At 46.1% G+C, this 19,441-nt stretch overlaps 1 protein-coding gene across 2 annotated transcripts in view; it reads right to left on the bottom strand.

Annotated features, from left to right (window-relative positions):
* Positions 1-19,441, bottom strand: part of BRPF1 (bromodomain and PHD finger containing 1) — a 282,053-nt gene that overhangs the window by 27,684 nt on the left and 234,928 nt on the right. For both annotated transcript variants that reach the window (XM_085624272.1, XM_085624271.1), the window contains exon 11: positions 11,623-11,770. In XM_085624272.1, coding sequence (XP_085480398.1) covers positions 11,623-11,770 — 148 coding nt within the window. The remainder of the gene's footprint in view (positions 1-11,622; positions 11,771-19,441) is intronic.

The following is a 19,441-nucleotide window of genomic DNA, read 5'->3' as shown; positions in this document are numbered from 1 at the left end:
AGTCTTATAGATGAGTGTGCCAGATTGCATCTTTGTAGATGCAGCAAATAGCAAATGATGTTTTGAATTGAAGCGTCTAGCGGGTCAATTTTGTTGTTATTGCAGTAAATGACAAATATTTTCCATTTAGCTGCATAGCAAGATCTTGTAGTGGGGCGTCTGGCTTCTTTAATAATGTTCATACAGTCGGGTGGAAGGTTGAGGTAACCGAACTCTAGGATTTCAGGAGCCAGATCGCTAGATTCAGATGTGCTGGATCTGGGTGCCTTATCTCCCCATGGCTCTGCATGGGCAGCCTTGGGGAGAGATGTAGTTTTTGGTGTGGAACTACTGAGAGTTCGAGTAGTGTTGTGAACCATGGTTGCCGTGCCCATGTGGGAGCAACCAGGATCATTTTGAGAAACATCTGTTTGAGCTTGTGTACTACTAGCGGAATGAGTGGCGGAAAAGCATACGCAAATCTGCCTGACCAGTTCATCCATGTCGCATTGCCCTTGGACAACGGGTGTGGGTACCTGGCGGCGAAGGTTGGGCATTTTGCGTTTGCGTGTTTGGCGAACAGATCTATGCCTGGGTGGACCCACATGTGGAAAAAGGGTTGAAGAACTTGCGTTTGAAGTTCTCATTTGTGTATCTGCTGAATTTGATGACTTAACAGATCCGCAAACTGATTGTTCACTCCCGGAAGATGTTCTGTCAGAAGATATATGTTTTGTGGAATGGGCCATCTCCATATGCTTTGCGTCACAGCTGGTCTGAGAAGTTGTTTGTTATTGAACGGGTGATTGAGGATAGTAGTCTGCCCTTCTTCTTTGAACCCAGAAATGTGCAGCCAGGCATGTCTTCTTAGTAACACACTAGTGTTAATGGATCTAGATGTGGTGTCTACTGCATCAAGGGCACACTTAATCAATGCATTTGTTATTAACTTGCCCTCCTGAATCAAATCATTGGCTTTGGCTTTATATTGGTCAAGCAAATGCTGCATTCGGGTTTCAAGCTCGTCGTAATGAGCCCTATCGTACCTGGCAAGTAATGCCTGCGCATTAGCTATCCTCCAGTGATTAGCTGCCTGGGTGGCAACTCGTTCGCCCAAAGCGTCTAGTAATTTAGACTCTTTGTCTGGAGGTGGAGCATCACCAGAGGTCTGAGAGTTGGCCCGCTTTCTAGCATTGGTCACTACCAGAGAATCTAAGGGAAGTTGACCTTTGATGTAGGTGGGATCATTAGGGGCAGGTGTATATTTTTTATCAATCCGAGGATTGAGAAATTTAGCCCTTACAGGGTCTTTGAATATCTCTGGGGCATGTTTAATGACGCCTTTTAACATGGGTAAAGTTTGGACTGTCTTTTGTGACTGTGCAAAAGTGTCTATTAGGAAGTCTTCCTCTGTGGGGTCTGAATGCATTTGAACACCATGGTACTGGGCAGCCCCATCAATTAACTGACTAAAGCCAATATTGTCATCTGGGGGAGATGGCTTTGTTGGGTATGGATCAGGAAGGTCTGGAGGATCTACTGGGTCTTCACAGTCATCCCATGTGTCCTGTGGTGTGTCTGTGTCATCATCAGGGTCATTGTTCCCTCCCCCACCCCCCAAATCATCATCATCCTGTGGTGGTGGTGAATGAGGGGGAAGGATGGGAGACTTTGGAGGAGAGACAGGCTTAGTAGGAAGAACAGGAGAAGAGGGTCTTAAAGGTGAAGTTGCACAGTCTATTTTCTTGACAGGCACCTCAGGGATGTGTGGGGTGTCCAATTTCCTCTTCTTGTGTGGAATGCTGAGAATATGGCCTGTCTTAGGGTCCACTTGGAGAGTTTTTTGTTTCGGACCGATGGGATCCGGGAGAAAAAGTTATTCCTCTTCGATAGTCGCTTTCGGTGCCGATTTTTTCAGTTCCGAGCGGGATTTAGATTTCTGCTCTGGAGCCTTTGAAGGGGTTTTTGGATCCTTCGGCTTCGGTGTCAAGTCGGAAATCTTTTTCGGTCCTGAGTGTTTTGGCTTCGGATCCAAGGCCTTTTGTTCTTTTGGTGCCGAGGCTTTCGGTGTCGTGGCCTTTTTGGAGGCTGCGGGAGTAGGATGTGTTCCCAATTTCGGTGCTGATGGTGTCTGTGGGGCACTGACATGCGGCTTGCTCAGTCCCGAGCCGCTGGAAGGCTTTTCCTTTGGCTTCTGAGTCAGGGCTTCTGAAGCTTTCTTTCGGTCACGACTGGGGTCTGCAGGCGAAGTGTTGACTGGTGCCTTCTTTTTTTTTAGGTGGGGTCGGGGCAGGGGCAATTGTGCTCACTCGTTGACCTGGAGTGATGTGGTCATCGGACTAGTCTGCCTGAGGAACGATGTCCAGATCCTCCGAATACTCTGCCTCCGGAACATCAGGGCCTTCAACAAAGATGTCTTCTGGCACCGATGCAGCCTGTTGCGCCATAACGTGTCGTTGGGCCTGGTTTTAACGGATAGTCTTCTTGGATCAGAAGGAGGCACAGGCTTGGCAAGTTTTCTCCTCGTGCTCGAGCGAGAGACAGAGGTTGCAGACCTTGTGTTGGCCGCTGTGTGAATTTAGCTCCACACTGGGGGCATTTTTTGAATGGAGTCCTTTCTATTAGCCGTAGGCCCGAAAGGCGTCGATAGGCCCAGAGGCCCGCGTCGACGAGCGGAATCGAGTATTTGAGTTAGCGTGTCGAAAGGCACGCAAACGAAAACAATACCGTAGAGTTTGCGATGGCTTGTGCGTCGAAAAGGTTTGGATAACACGGTAGCGAACCGGAGCGCCGAAGTTACATCCGAACCCGATAACGGAAAAAAACAATCTGAGGATGGAATCGATGCCCATACGTACTATCGTCCAAGGGAGGAGTTACCTATCTCGTGTCTACAAAAGACTTCTTCCAAGATTTCCTAACTGCGAGGCGTTCGCCACCCATTTCATAACTAAATCTGAAAACATAATGATAGATTTACGGAATTACCAATTAGCACTTACCGACCCTCACTTGATCGCCTCAAGGTCTCCCATCAGGAACCCATCTAGCTGCTCTGTAAAGCTCGACCTCAAAAACAACGCAAACTGGTCCTCATTCAACCTCTACAGTGAGGATTCTATTCTAAAAATACTCAAGTCCTTAAATCCCTCCACTCACTTCTCTGACCCACTCCCAGCATCCCTCCTAAAAGACTTCATACCGACATTAGTGCCTCTATGGACCAGGATTATAAACACCTCTCTGCTGCAAGGAACCATCCCAGACATCCTCAAAGCTGGTCAGGTTTCCCCCATATTAAAGAAACCATTGGCGGACCCAGCAGACCTAAATAACTATCGCCCTATATCCAACATCCCTACACTGGCTAAACTATTAGAAAAATGTGTTCACATGCAACTTACCTACCACATCGATCACTTCGACCTGCTCAATAAATTGCAATCTGGCTTTCGATCTGGGCACAGCACCGAAACTGCCATGAGCCATATAATTGACGACGCTTTAAAAACACTGGACCATAACAAAGCCTGTCTACTAATCCTGCTGGACCTATCCTCCGCCTTCGACACTGTCAAACACAACAATTTAATATACCTCCTGAAATTTAGAATGGGACTATCGGGAACGGTTCTCAACTGGTTCACTTCCTTCCTTCAAAATAGAACACAAAGATTCAAGACCAATCAATCTTTACCCACTCTGGTCAATCTAGGAGTACCCCAAGGATCTTCCCTCTCCCCGACACTCTTCAACTTGTTTATGGAACCACTCACCGAGCTTCTCAACTCATCAAAAGTCCAATACCATATGTATGCAGATGACACACAACTCTACATTAAGGTACACTCACTTCAGGACATCAAAGCCCTCAACTCAACACTCCAAAAAACGCAGACCTGGCTGGCAAAGAACCACTTGAAACTAAACACCTTAAAGACAGAATTCCTTCTAATAGCGCCCCCCAGCCAAACAACCACCATAATGGAATAGATGAAGCACTTAACAGCACTTGATGGCCAACCGCTCTTGATCGATTCTGCCAAATCGCTAGGCATAACTCTGGACAATAAGCTAAATATGCGGAAGCACATCAGTGCAGCAACTAAAGGAGCAAACTTTCAGATGAACACTTTAAGAAGACTGAAGCCCTTCATACCAGCAAAAGACTTTAAACAGGCAGTCCAAACCTTCGTAATCCCCAGAGTGGAATATGGGAGCGTCGCTCTCTGCGGCCTTCCCAAAGCAAGTACAGCCCCACTAAGAGCATCAATCAACACAGCCGCCAGACTAATCACTGGCTACAAAAGAAACTGTCACATCTCCCGGACCTACATGCCCTTAACTGGCTACCCTTTGAAGCCAGAATCCATTTGAAAATAGTCTGTATGACACACAAGGCTTTGCAACAAAAAACACCACGATACCTTGCAGAGAAATGAATACCATCTGGTGGGAGCAGAACCAACAGGAGCTCTGATAACCTTTTACTGAAACCACAACGATTCAGCAAGAAGAAAACATATAACCGCTCCTTCTCAGGCATGGCCCCTAGGATATGGAATGCCTTACGCCCAAAAACAAGACAAAACCCTCACGCGGCATCCTTAAAAATGAAGTGACATCTATTCTCCTGACTAAATTCACCTGATCTATAGATGCAGGCATGTAAATATTTGCTTTTTTGTTGGAACAGCTACCATTGTTTGACTATCATAACCAAGAATGTTTTGCATGTATATTTCGATTTCACCTATCTCCTTATTTGTTGTACAGCGCTCTGATACCCGCAAGGGTCATGTCCGCGCTATATAAAAAACCTTCAAAATAAAAATAAAATAAAGACAACAACAAGGTGCAAGCATCCGAGCCCAACACCAGATGGCGATCTATGCACAGAGTGTGAATTCTACAGCTCATATGCCTCGAACACAACTGTTTTGTTTTCCTTGTTCTGTTTTTTGCAGATAGTATAGTAGAACTCTCCTTAAATCCAGGGTGTGGAGGCTCCTTTCTAACTTAGTCTTTGGTTCCTTGAAGAAAACTGGCAAGATGATGTTTTGATTCAAGTGATACTTAGTTACTGCCTTTGGTAAAATCTGTGGGTTCGTTTTTAAGATTACCTTATCCTTGTGGATCTGTAAATAGGGTTCTTGAATAGTTAATGCTTGTAGCTCACGTACTCTCCGTAGTGATGTTATTGCAATGAGAAATGCTGGTTTGAGAGTAATGTGTTTGATATCCGCTGTATGCATAGGTTCAAATGGTTTTCCCATTAGCTGAGACAGCACCGTATTTAAACTCCATGTTGGTACAGGAGCAGTTCTTGGAGGAGCCACTCTTTTTGCTCGTTCCAGAAATCTTTTGATGAGTGGTCTAGTAAAGAAACATTTGCATGTTTTCCCTCTTCTGTGTGCCACTATGGCCGCGAGGTGTATCTTTAGGCTGGGAAAATTGATTTGCTGTTTAAAAGGTAGGTAAGATATGCGACTACTGTTTCCTGTGTCTTTATTGTAGTAGTCTTGTTAGCTGTGCACCATGTGGTATATCGCTTCCATTTAGCTGTATAGCATTTCCTTGTTGACCGTTTTCTTGCCTCCTTTAGAATCTCCATGGTTCTGCACTGCAGTTTGAGGTGTCCAAAGTTTGAGCGCCAGGCAGCTAGTTGTAGCGTTGCTGGTTCTGGGTGTGAAATTTGGCCCTGTTGCATTGTTAGCAGGTCCTTGTCTGCTTTGATCCCGATCATCCCTCCTTTCGAGAGTTCTAGGAGAGTTGAGTACCATGTCTGTCTCGACCAACGGGGGGCAATGAGAATCATATTTGTTCCTGGTTCGCATGCTTTTTGTAGTACTGTTTGCATCAGGGTAATTGGTGGAAAGGCGCAGACAAATGTCTGACAGCAATTGAGTGAACCCTTTGACAGGTCGTGTGGAAACCTGGATGCAAAGTTCCGGCAATTGTTGCTCTGCATTGTAGCAAAGAGATCCAACACTGGTGTTCCCCAAATGTTGAACAGGTATTGTACTGTTTGATTAGCTCCCACACGTGTGAGCAACTGTTTTGTCTGTTTAGCCGGTCTGCTGTGACGTTGTCTAACCCTGGTAGATGTACTCTTTGCAGACTGATTTGCTGTAATATCGCCCATTGCCAGATTTCTTGCGCAAGTCTGCTCAGGGGAAAGGATTTTGTTCCACCCTGTTTGTTCAGGTAAAACATTGTTGTGTTGTCTGTTTGTATTAGGATGGTTTTCCCCTGAATCTGTTTCTGGGATGCTTTGAGTGCCAGAAGAACAGTTTTCATTTCTAAGACGATGTGTTTTATGGAGTCTTCTTCGCTCCATCGCCCATGAATCTGTTGTTGGTACAGATGTGCTCCGCAACCGTTGAGGGATGCATCCGTGGTGATTGTCACAGATGGAGTTGTGTTTTTGAAAAGTCTCCCCTGTGCTATGTTGTTGGATGCCCACCATTGTATCTCTGTCTGTATTCTTTGTGTAACAACCACTATATCTTACCAACTCCCTGTGGCTTGTGACCAGCCGTTCTTGGAATGGTCGCATGTGAAGGTCAGCGTGGGGGATGAATGGGATGCATGATGCCATCATGCCCATAAGTTTCATTACCTTCCTCACTGTCAGAGACTGCCCCTTCTGGTAGAGGGCTGTTTCTTTGTAGATAGCTTGTATCCTGTTCTGTGTGGGATAAGCCTTTACGTTCTTTGCATTTAGTCTTACCCCCAGAAAGGTTTATTCGCTTTCTGGGTTTGTTGATGATTTCTTGTGGTTTATTGAGCAACCTAGACTTCGGAGTGTTTGGATTGTTTTCTGAACATGATTGGCTAATTAGGGTGCACAAAACAAATATGCCACAATCGTCCAGATAGGGGTATACATGGATTTTTTCCCTTCTTAGGCAGGCGGCTACCTTGGCCAGACCGTTTGTGAACACCTGTGGAGCTGATTTCATTCCGAATTGGAGTACCTTGAATTGGGAGTGTGTTCCATTGTGTAGGAATCTTAGGTACTTTGTGTCTTGTTCATTGGGATATGTAAGTAGGCGTCCTTGAGGTCTATTGTTGCTGGGAAATCTCCTTTTTGGATTTGCGGGATTATTTCTTGAAGAGTACACATTTTAAAGTTTTGTGTCCATATGAACTTGTTTATGAACCTTAAGTCCAAGATTGGCCTCAGGGTTAGGTCTTGTTTTGGTACAAGGAAGTATGGCGAGTAGTTTCCTTTGTGCCGTTCCTGTTTTGGTACTGCTTCTATTGCTTGTTTTAGACCCAGTTCTTTGATCTCTGCGTGTAGCAGTGTTTGTTCTGACTTGGATAATTTTCTTATCCTTGGAGGATTTGCAGGTGGTGTCTTTGTTAGCTCTATGCAATATCCGTGTTGTACCAAATTTAATATCCATTTGTCCGTAGTGATCCTTTCCCACTGGTTGTAGAAAAAGGATATTCTTCCCCCCACTGGTGTTTTGTGAGGGTCCTTTTTTGTGTGGAAGTCAGTTAGAGGTATTACTTCTCCCTCTTGAGGTTTGGCCTCTCCCTCTGCCATTTCCTCTCCCTTGAAAGGGCTGCTTCTGTTGTTGCCAACCCTGGTAACCAGATTGTTGACCCATTTGTTGGCTTGCGTTTTGCCCCCGAGACTTTTGCGGCATCTGCTGGTTTTGGCCGAAGCTGCCTCTTCCTGTGGTCTTTCTGCTAGAGATACCTCCTCTTTTGAAAGATCCTCTTTGTTGTAGGGCCCCCATCACCCTAGCGGTTTCATTATCCTTCTTGATTTGTTGAAGAGATTCATCCACTTCTTTCCCAAATAACTCTTGCCCGTTAAGAGGCCTGTTGATAATGGATGTCTGAACTTCTTCTTTGAATCCATCCTGAGCCAGGCATGTCTTCGGAGTATGGTTCCCGTGCACATTTGCCTGCTTGCAGTGTCTGCTGCATCTAGTGCAGATTTTAGGCAGGTATTCGCTAAGTTTTTTCCCTCTTGGACTACAGCTCTTGCTCATTACTTCTGGGGGTTTGTTTATAAACTCCTCCATTTCATCCCACTGTTGGTGGCCAGATCTGTTCAGCAGGGCATTTGAGTTGGCGATGCGCCACTGCGTTGCTGCTTCTTTCTCCATTCTTCTGCCCACCAAGTCCATCCTCTTACTCTCCTTTTCTGGAGGAGGTCTTGTATTGGAGACTGCGTTAGCTCTCCTTCTGGCAGTTGTTACGGTGATGGAATCTGACGTAACGTTTCCCTGTATATATTTAGGATCTTTTGAAGAGGGTTTAAATTCTTAAAAGGTTTCAGACGGTGTGTGTCGAGCCAAACTCCCTGCGTGTTGAAGAATACAGCACTGGCGTGTGCTGTATTCAACACGCGGTGAGTGTGGTTCGAGACACACCGTCTGAATATACACGTCTGTTTTTGTCTCTCCTTACATTAGGACTGTTCTCATTTATTGTGACATTTACCTTGAAGTTTCCCTAGAAAGTTACGCTGTGTATTATTTCCCTGCCTAGAGGATCTCCCCATTAGTAGCAGGGGGGCCTTTGTCTTTACATGACATTACTGGTGCCATATAAGCCCCACCGAGCGCATCAATATCAGTTCCTCATATGGTTTTTCCATGACCAAGAACCGGACACAAGCCCAGTTATATAGATAATTCATAAAGAGCATCATAACTAAAGGGGGACTTATCAAAGGGCATAAATAATTCCTCAGATAGGGGAGGGGGATACAATTAAGGAATTTGCAGGTAGACCCAAAAGACTAAGGTGACTTTTGCTTCCTATGGATACTGTTAACTGCAGATTCCTCGCCCTTTCTAATCCATATCACAGCAGAACCTCAATGGTGCTGGGTCTAAGGAAAGCTTAAACTAAGAGGTCCTGCAGAAAAGATCTAGCAAAGTGTCCATCCCTTCTGATTTCACAGTCCAGCAGTAATGACTAAAAAAGGTATGGGCTAAAGTCCATGGATAAGCCCAGTAGTGACCATGCTGAAAAAGCAGCCGTCAGCCCGGTGAAATGGGCCCCAATGACCTCAGGAGACTCCTCCTTGGTGAGAGTGTAGCAGATCCTAATGCATAACACAAACCACCTTACAACTATCCTCTGCTGGATGGTCCTGTCCTTTTTCACACCCACATATCCCATGGGCAGTTGACCATCAATAGTATGCTGGTCTCCGCATGAGAGGGCTCAAACAGTAAAGCAGCTATTCCTCTCTGGGACGATGAGGTGGTGGATTAAAAGTAGGCAGGGTGACAGATTGGCGCATGTGGAGTGAGCCGCCCCTTTTGACAAGAATGAAGCTTTTGAACTCCGGATCAACTTGCCCTGAATGAAAGCTGTTAACGGAGAAAAAATACATAATGGGTGCAGCTCACTAACGCAGTGAGCAAAGGTAATGGCAAATAGGGAAACGGTCTTTATCGTCCATAACCGCAATGGTCAGCTGTGAATGGACTCGAGCGGGGAACCAATACAGATGAGCATTACGTTCAGGTCCCACTGACGTATTATGAAGGACGAAGTAGCAAACATGAAAGATGGAGTAGTAAACATGTATGTGAACCCGCAAAGAAAATGCAAAGCTGAAACACATCTGAAAGGTGGGCCTTAAGGTGATCCATTTCCTCCCGGTGCACCAAGAAATACAACTGGACCCACATCCTAAAAACAGATTTCTTGGAAGGGTGGACGCCGACAAAATGATGTCCACCTCCGCCTGTAAGTTCAATGTACTCATATTGCCCCACTCAATCTCCAGGCACGAAGGGGGAGGCTCTGGGTGTTCGGGTGCAAGTCCTTTCCCTTCACCTGTGAGAGGACAGCCGCAAGTGGAAGAGGGAGAGGAGGACCCAAAAACAGACGCATCATATCTGAGGTAGAGTGACATCAACCAGATCCGGAGTCTCACTCCTCCTGTGCTTATGTTTATTTTGTGACATGTCTATTGACTTACTTGTCATCTGCGAGAGAGGTTCTGCAGTGACCCAAGATCTGGATAGCTTCTAGCTTATGTGGGCATTGCAGGCCTGCACCATAAACAGGCTCCCTAAGGAGGCATGAGGCCACATTTACTACACAACCCGGAGGTCTATCAGAAGCCCAGACACGTCATGGCAATGGACACCTGTTTATGGGAGAACCAGCGCTGACTGACCCATGATTCTTGGGGCGCTGAGATCATGTCAGCACCATGGCGTAACTTCAGGCCCCAGGGTGTGGGTCACACTCCGGTACTGTGCACAGGCAGCAGGCACCTGTCCTGAGAGCTCTGGACTTGGTCCAGAGTATGGGAGGCCCCTCAAGTTTTGTTATGCCACTGGTTAGCACTGTACATTAAAGTTTAGGAAAAAAAAATCTGAATCGAAGGGCAAGGAAAAAAAGGAACTGAGGTTGGTGCTGCGGGGGATGATTGGAGGTGGGTGGGGTGGGGGAGGGTTGTGTTGAAGAGCGATTCCATATTTTCCAGATCTAGTTTGGCCCTGGATGGAATTCAAGGTGAGGAATCTGCAGGTAAAAGTATCCTTCAGAATCATAATGCACGACAGCCCTCATTGCACACATTGCTAACACGTTCAGAGAAAAGTATTTCAACTGCTCTAGTACACTACGGTCAGAGAATGAGCTGTTTGCTGCTTTACATTAGTTCTCTTTTCGGACAGTTCATTGGCTAAGTTTAAAGCATTTAAGGGAGTCCCACGAATTAATCTATGAGTGAGACAATTCTATCTTCCACAGAGAAGAAACAAGTTACTTACCTGTAACGATGGTTTGCAGCCTAAAGCTCTTCTGGAGAAAAAAATTAACATTAAAACAAGTAGGACTTGCCGGCTCCAATCACTAGATGGTGGAATATACAAAGCATGTGAATCTTTGCACAGCATGTGATTTTAGAAGAGAATTCATGGTCCAAAACTACTATATTTTTTCCTCAGACTCTGCAAAATAAGAGGGGGAAGGGGCTGGGATTTAATGGCAGGGGGTGACGGTGTGGTGTGATATGTGATATTTAGAGCATCCCTCAACGTGGAATTTTGGACCACCTGCAATTTCAGAATGTTGGCTGTAGTCCTGCGCAGATCCCATGCCGTAACATACGAGACTTACCAAGTGAAATCAATACCATTTTATTCTCACTGTATCACCAAAGGTTCCCATTTAGCAAGTTACTCCTTCTCAATTGTTCTCCGGGATGTAAGTGGATGTGTAATGGTTTGTTTACGGTTACGAGGAGGTGAATCCTGCTGCGTCACTCATTGGCTGCAATATGGAAGGCCACCAACAGTTTGTTCTAAAACTTGAAACTGGGGGTAAGAACTACTTAGCTGCTCCTGTGACAGGACACTTGGTGGTTTCGAGAATCCTTTCTTCAGTAAAGCTTGTGTTCTTTGAAACTTACAGGTGTTTATATCTGTATCAGGGGCACGTGCTTTGCAATTCAATTTTGAGGAAGAAGTGAAATCCTTTGGAAAGCCTTCTTCTCTTCTTGCTAGAGGCTGCATGCAATCTTCAAAACTTGTAAGAAGCGGGAGCAGAATACACTAATTATTGTAACCGTATCGAACTGAACCCTGAATAAAATGCAGCTGCGTCTGATGTTAGTTATATGACAAACATATGGGGCGCATAGAGCGATACCTGGTCCGGTCGGAGGCGGCGCTGCTGCTGCTGGTGGTGCTGGACTCGGAATCAGAGCTGCTCCTGGGAAGATTGCAATCGTTTCGATAGACCAGAAAACTCTTCTTCACAGGCTGGTTACTGTTACTGAACCCATTTGCTGGTAAGTCTGTATTAAAGGACGAATGAAAAAGGTAAACAGTTAAACCCCGCTACACCTCTAGGACACAGAAAAAGGTAGGTAAAATTGATCTCCGTTTTTCAGGCCGATGAAACACAAGAAAAAGTCAGCAATAACGAAATGGTTACTTACCTGTAGAAGTTTTACAGCTTGAAGAGTTTTTTGTATTCCCAAGCTGCGCATTAATCCGCCACCTAGTAGATGTATCTGGAATTGTCATTTTTCTCTTTTTTGTGTGGGAGTTGTCGCTGACCACCCTTTGATGGTATATCCACCTACCCGTGACATCAGATGTGCACCCTGGCGTTCCTGCGCATGGCTGCCATCTTGAGATTCTCTTTTCCCATTTGCAAATTGTAGGTAGTTGAACTCACTCGGTCTTGCTGATTTGTTAACTTTGCCTGTCTGACCCCTTTTCATTTCCGGGGAGGTGGGCGGGGCATAGGTGAACCCTAAACACTCTTCAGGCTGCAAATTTACTCCTGCAAGTAACTTACTATTTCATTTTGCAGTATGAATCTTTTCTAGATTCACATGCTGTGCACTGATTTCATAGAGGCTTCGGTCTCCTTAGGGAGGCTCGGATGAAATGCGTATAAACATGCAAACAGGTGTTTTGGAACCCTTTACTCCACTTGGGCCACTCTGTGTACCTATATACCTAGACAGTAGTGTTTTATGATGGTGTGTATGGAGCACGAGGTAGCTACCATACAGATGTCACTAATGGAAACGTTTGTTAGGAAGACCAGCGTTGGTTATTTTTTCCTAGTCGAGTGTGCCCTTGGTTTGTCATTTAGAGACTTGTGTACCATATTTGAATTGTCTACACCATCCATCATACAATGATTTCCTTCTTACCAAAGTCCCCTTGTTAGCTCAAGCAAAAGATACATAACTGAGTTCCTTTTCTTAGACGCTTTGTTTCCTGGAGGGAGTACATGCCAGCTCGCCATACACCTAGCGTGCGCAGGGCTCTTTCAGTGTGCATCTTTGCCTGCTAGAAGAAAACTGGCAGTTGCACAGCTTAGTTAACGTGAAAATGTCACACTACCTTAGGGAGGTCCTTAGGAATTTGCAACTATGGTTCTAGAATGGTGAGTGCTTGAAGTTCGTTGTGTTTACGCAATGAGGCGATGGCTACTAGATAGACTGTCTTCTAGGTTAGTTATTAGTCATGATTTGTGCATTGGTTCAAATGGTTCCCACATTAGTTGAGCAAGTACTATATTTAGATTCCATATGGGTGTGGGTACCAACCTGGGTGGGGCTGTCTTTTTTTGCTCCTTCTAGGAACCTCATGACCAGAAGGGTAACGAGTCTTTCCCAGGTGAGACCCCAAATGTATGGTATAACGGGGGATAGGTGAACTTTTGAGTGATACCTTAGTTAAGTTTCCATCTAGTAAGTGGGTTCGGTATGGTAAGACTGTGGCGCGCTCAGAGAGTTTTGGCAAGACCTTGTTACTTCTTGCTTGTTGATAAAGAACATTGCGTTGTATTGTCTGTATGGATTAGTACTGTCTTTCCCCTTGCTTGTGCCTGGAAGGACTTCAATGCAAAAAACACAGTTTTAGTTCTGAGGTTTAACACAGTTATGTGTTTAACTGGCTTAATCGGGCTCCCTAGGGCACTGAGCTTGATGTTCGACATGTGTGCTGCTGATCCTGAGTGGGGCGCATCCGTGATGATGGTCACTGTTGCAGTTGGTAGTTTGAAGGGTATGTAGTCTGTGCATCACCATTGTATCTCCTTCTTAATCCCTTCTGTGACAATCCCTAAATCCTCTCACTTCTCAGTGATTTGTGACTATTTGTTCGGCAACAATTCCTGGTCTGAGTGCATGTTTGGCCTGGCATGTGGCATGAGTGGAATGCATGATGCCATCATAGCCATCAGCTTCATGTCGTTTGCACGGTCAGAGACTGCCCCCTTCTGGAAGAGGGGAGTATGGGCAGTCAATGCCTTGATTCTCTTGGGCATGCTCTTGCCTTTCTTCAGTTTAGTTCTGCTCCCAGGAACGCTTTATCTTGTTCTGGAAGTGGGAAGGTCTTTTCCAAATATACTGTAAAACCTAGTTTGTGCAGGCTTGCATCACAGTGTGAATATTGTCCTGATATTGGTGTTGCAAACTTACTTTCACCAACCAATCGTTTAAGTATGGGTAAACATAAAGACCCTCTGGGCAGACGTTATGCCAAAGAGTAATGCCTTGAACTGGTAATACGTGAATATGAGGTATCTCCTGTGTCTGTAATTAATGGAATATGCAGCCAAGCATCCTTTACGGCCACAATGGCCATGTAGTCCTCTCTTGATGAGCAGGAAGACGTCTTGCAAAGTTGTCATTTTGAAGCTTTGAGTTTGTATGCACTTATTTAACTGTATGAGGTCTAGAACAAGGCCAATGGACTTATCTGGTTTTAGAAAGAGGAAGTATGAGAAGACCCCTTTTTTGAAGACTCATTCGATCGATCATTTTTGGAACAGCCCTTACCTTCTGCTGTAGTGGGAGTAACTCCGCTCTAAAGTGTGCCCTCTACCTGGGTGGCTTGGAAGAGTGATATTTGAAAAGTGTGACGCAATGCCAAACTTGATTACATTCAGTATCCACTGGCCTGAGGTGATTGATTCCAAATTGAGAAAAGCCCCTACCCAGCCCCTAACCCACTGGTGCTCTGTGCAGAGGCAGTGTGTGGTAAAGTCACTAGGCAGCTGCCCCAAACCTTTTGAGGCTGGTCTTCTTCGCCTGCATCTTCCTAAAAAGGGCTGCCGTAAAATGTATGGTGCACCCATGTGGCATTGGTGGCTGGCTAAAGGCTTGTTGCTCTGGGGCTGCTCGATGATGGAAACCCCTTATTTGGTGGTCTTCTGGCTGCCACAACCCTCCTGTTGGAGGCTTCTCTAAACTGTAGCTCCTCCATTGCCGTAGCTCTTTTATTGTCCTTTTAGGTCTCGCCTGAGCCCGCGCATGCGCTGCTCTGGCAAGACATTTAGTGAGTGGGCTTTAAAAAGCCGACCACAGCTTTTTGTGTGGCCTAGAGTGTGCGGTTATGCGCACAGTAACGCGCATTCCTCGCATCGCTCGATCAGGCACCATCTGGCTTTCCACTTGCTTGCTCTCCCAAGCGCGCGCTTCAACGATCCTCCCCCTCCCCACCACAGAGCGTGTCTCGCGGCCGTGCATCTTGCATGCTTTGATTTAAGCTTAATTACTTCAAGCGCTGCCAATGCTTGTTGTTATTACATCCTGTCCCCCACCCCCTTTGCACCATCCACTTGCTGCTCTGTTTCCGGTCTACCCTCGTTCTCTGCCTCAACGTCACCACCTCTATTTGCTGCATCCCTTACCATCACCAATTCCTCTTTGGATGGACTTCGCTCTTCAGTGCCACCTCCAATATCCCCTCCGCCTTCACTCTACCCTGCTCCCTTTCTCCTTGCTCCCTTCATCTCTCCGCCCCTTCCCTCTGTTCGGGGCTTTTACTTGTCGCCCAATAAATCCATCGGAGTCCTTTCAGTTAACTCCCTCCTTTCTCCCCAGACAGAAGCGGCCCTTTTCCTGACCCATTCACATGAGAAAAGTGTCGCTTGGAGCCTAGTCTCTGTGATATTTAATTGAATAGTTTGTTTACATACTCTATAATTTAAATATATTGCATTTAAATGTACTTCTGTATTTACTTCACCTTCTCCTACCAATAAGAGTTTCAGTTTTGAACAAGCTATCAATAGATCAGTTACATAAATGGGTAGCCATCTAATTAAGTATATAAAAAGGTATATTATATAAAAATATTGTTTAAAAAAAAAAAGGTATATTATAGGGAAGCCCAGAAAGGTAACCTACCAGGAGCTACAATATTTATAATGTTATGTTAAATTAGTTTTATACAGCGCACAGCTACCCAACAAGGGTTTCCCAGCGCTAAACCTGACGAAAAACACAAAGAATAAAAAAGGAAACAAAGGAATGCAGTTAAAAGTAAATTATTGGTTAAATAACCAAGTTTTTAAAAGTTTACGAAAATTCATGTATGAAGTGCAATGGGAAGAGAATTCCACATGGATGGGCAAAGACAGGCAAACGAGCGACCTCCGATTCTTGTGAGTTTAATCCTAGGCACCAAGACTTTTCCCTGTGTGGTCGATCGCAGTAAACGAGGAGGTCGGTAGGGGTGAACTAGGGTTTGCAGATATTTAGGAGCAGAGCCAACCTTGATTTTGTACATATAACTCAGGGCCTTAAACCTAACACGGTTTTCAACCTTAAGCCAATGAAGATTTCGCAAAGCACTGGAGGTGGAAGATGCTTTAGAGAGCTGGCAGAGCAGCCTGGCAGCAGAGTTTTGTGCCACCTGTAGTCTCCGTGTAACATCCTTGTTTGATCCCAAATAAAGGATGTTTCCGTAGTCCATTCTAGATGTCACAAGCACCTGGACTACGGTTTTCTGAGTGGAGACCGGAAGCATCCAAATAATTTTTTGCAACCATTTTAAAATGGTGAAAGGCGTGGCTGCCACCTTTACTGCCTGCTGCTTCATAGAAAGTTTGTCATTAATGAGGACTCCAAAATTACGGACATGATCAGTGGGCTGAGGAAGAGCACCCATTTCACTCGGCCAATGCTGGGGACCCCAGAGATTTTTATTTGTACCCAAAATTAGGACCTCAATTTTTTCGCCGTTAAGCTTGAGTAGATTTGCTTGCATCCAAGATGCAATATTCCTCAGACCTGAAGAACTGAAGGTCCAGGCATCTTTTCCGTAGAGAGGGAAAAGATGATTTGGGTATCATCAGCATAAGAGAAAAGGCACAACCCAGCCTCCTCTGCAATTGTCGCCAAATGTTTAACATACAAATTAAATAGAAGAGGACTTAGGATAGAGCCTTGGGGTACCCCATAAGAAGAAAAGTGAGTTTTAGAAGTGGCTCTAGATGAAAAAACTTGAAATGTCCGTTTAGCTAGAAAAGATGAAAGCCAGTCAAGTGCTGAGTCGGTAATGCCAAGGGATTCCAAAGATTTAATTAGCACGGTATGGGACACCGTGTCAAATGCAGCGCTTAGGTCGAGCAATATAGGAGCCACGGTGTCCCCAGAGTCGAGTAGGTTTGGTTACATTTCTGATAATCCAAGAAGGGTTGCCTCGGTAGTATGGCCGGCCCTAAAGCCGGATTGAGAGGAGTGTAGAAAGTTAACAGATTAGACAAATTGAGTAAGTTGCTGGTTAACATGCTTTTCCAGGATTTTAGAATAGGTCGGAAGTAGAGAAATCGGCCTAAAATTAGATGGCTGCGCTGGGTCAGCATTGGCCTTCTTTAAGAGGGGATGATCCATAGCATGTTTCCAGTCCGAAGGGACAGTAGCTTCTTGAATAGAGGCATTAAGCAGCTGCATAATTAACATGAGAGAAGATAAATCCAACTCATGCAACACAGATACAGGGATGAGATCACAAGGGGAGCCGGATTTAATGCTGTTTAAAATCTTTTTAAAAGAATTACTATCAAGGAGCGCCCAGGTTTCTAATCTAGTAGAATCCTTCGCCCTGTGATCAGGCTCGATCGTAGAGGGCGGCATCACAGGTACCACTGGCTGAGTATTTTGCAGTGTGGAATATATTTGTTCTACTTTATCCACAAAGTAGTTAGCGAGGCTGTCGCATTGTTGTTCATTTAAGATAGGTGGCATTAAGTTGTGTATCAGAGCCAGCAAGTTTTTTCACTATAGTAAACAGGGTACGCGAGCAATTCTGGGCATTGGAAATGGTGGAGGAAACATAGTCCTTCCTTTCTAATTTACAGAGAGTTTGGTAGTGTTTTAAAGCTTGTTTATATTTTAATTTAGAGTCCTGCGTGTAATTCCTCCTCCAACTTCTTTCCAAAGCTTTACATTCGTTATTTCAATAGTTCAATATCTCAGCAACTTACACAGACTTAGTAATGGGGCCCACAGAACACAGGCGCAGCATCACTCGGCGCCGCCGCAGCATCACTCGGCGCCGCCGCAGCATCACTCGGCGCCGCCGCAGCATCACTCGGCGCCGCCGCAGCATCACTCGGCGCCGCCGCAGCATCACTCGGGGCCAACGCAGCATCACTCGGGGCCAACGCAGCATCACTCGGCGCCACCGCAGCATCACTCGGCGCCACCGCAGCATCACTCGGCGCCACCGCAGCATCACTCGGCGCCACCGCAGCATCACTCGGCGCCACCGCGGCATCACTCGGCGCCACCGCGGCATCACTCGGCGCCACCGCGGCATCACTCGGCGCCACCGCGGCATCACTCGGCGCCACCGCGGCATCACTCGGCGCCACCGCGGCATCACTCGGCGCCACCGCGGCATCACTCGGCGCCACCACAGCATCACTCGGCGCCACCACAGCATCACTCGGCGCCACCGCGGCATCACTCGGCGCCACCGCGGCATCACTCGGCGCCACCGCGGCATCACTCGGCGCCACCGCGGCATCACTCGGCGCCACCACGGCATCACTCGGCGCCACCACAGCATCACTCGGCGCCACCACAGCATCACTCGGCGCCACCGCAGCATCACTCGGCGCCACCGCAGCATCACTCGGCGCCACCGCAGCATCACTCGGCACCACCGCAGCATCACTCATACAGGCAGACACTAGTTGCCAGCATTGCAAGAACAAAAGAAAACTGAGGAAATGTTTTATTGTAAATACTTTTTTTAATATGGTCGTTCAGTTGTACATAATGCCTTCTTGGTCATATACAAGGTAACAAAAATTCTTCTGACAATTTTTATTACAACTTTTCAGCAAGCTGTACAGCAGCCACACTTCTCTACAGCACAGCTTAAAGACATTGGCAAAGTCAATAGATCTGGCTAAACACTTATAAGGCCCCAAATGCGAGACCTATTGGCTAAGCCAATGCTTGTTTAATTTGCTGTAAGGCCTCGCCCACTGCCGGGCCGAAGAGGGCATCACCACCTGTGAACCCCATATTAATGCATGCGGCTTGTACCTATGGCCTGAATCTAGAGACCCTTATCCAGGTGTAGCTTCTCAAGGTTGTCCCAGCGCATATTTACCTGCCTGCTGTGTCCACTGCGTTGAGGACAAACTTGAAGCAAGAATTGGCAATAGTTTGATCTTACTGCACAACCATCTTTGGTCTCATTTTGTAGTGCTCTGGGATGTGTTTCTTGATTTGTTCTATTCCCTCCCACTACTGCGCTGAGTAGCGCATTGGAGTTGGCAATTCTCCACTGGGTGGCCGTTGCTCACCTCATGCTCCTGCCCACTATCTCCATCTGCTTACTTTACTGGCAATGGTGTGAGTAAACGGCTAAATTTCCCTTGATGTAGATGGGGTCTTGTGAGGTGCGCCTATACTCTCTCGACACACTGAGTCACTGCCTTCAAAGTAGCTGGTTCTCAAAAAGTTTCCCTCCTTTGGTCAAGCTGTGAGCATCAGCAGACAGATATTCCTTCTTTGAGAAGGCATCAGTGTTTCAAACAGAAAACCGAATCACCTGTTCCTGAGGTGTCTGCTGCTTTCTTTACGAGAGTGTTGTAGACCGCCAGGTCACTGGCGGTGAAGGCCTGGAAGGATCTGTCCACGCCTTCATCTGGGCAGTCGGCATAGAGGTCATGCTAGTCTTCCTCGAATATGGTGGCG

The sequence above is a fragment of the Triturus cristatus genome, chromosome 9 (genome assembly GCF_964204655.1).
Source record: "Triturus cristatus chromosome 9, aTriCri1.1, whole genome shotgun sequence".
NCBI lineage: Eukaryota > Metazoa > Chordata > Amphibia > Caudata > Salamandridae > Triturus > Triturus cristatus.
The sequence above is the reverse complement of the archived record's forward strand: the minus strand, read 5'-3'. Positions and strand labels throughout refer to the sequence as shown.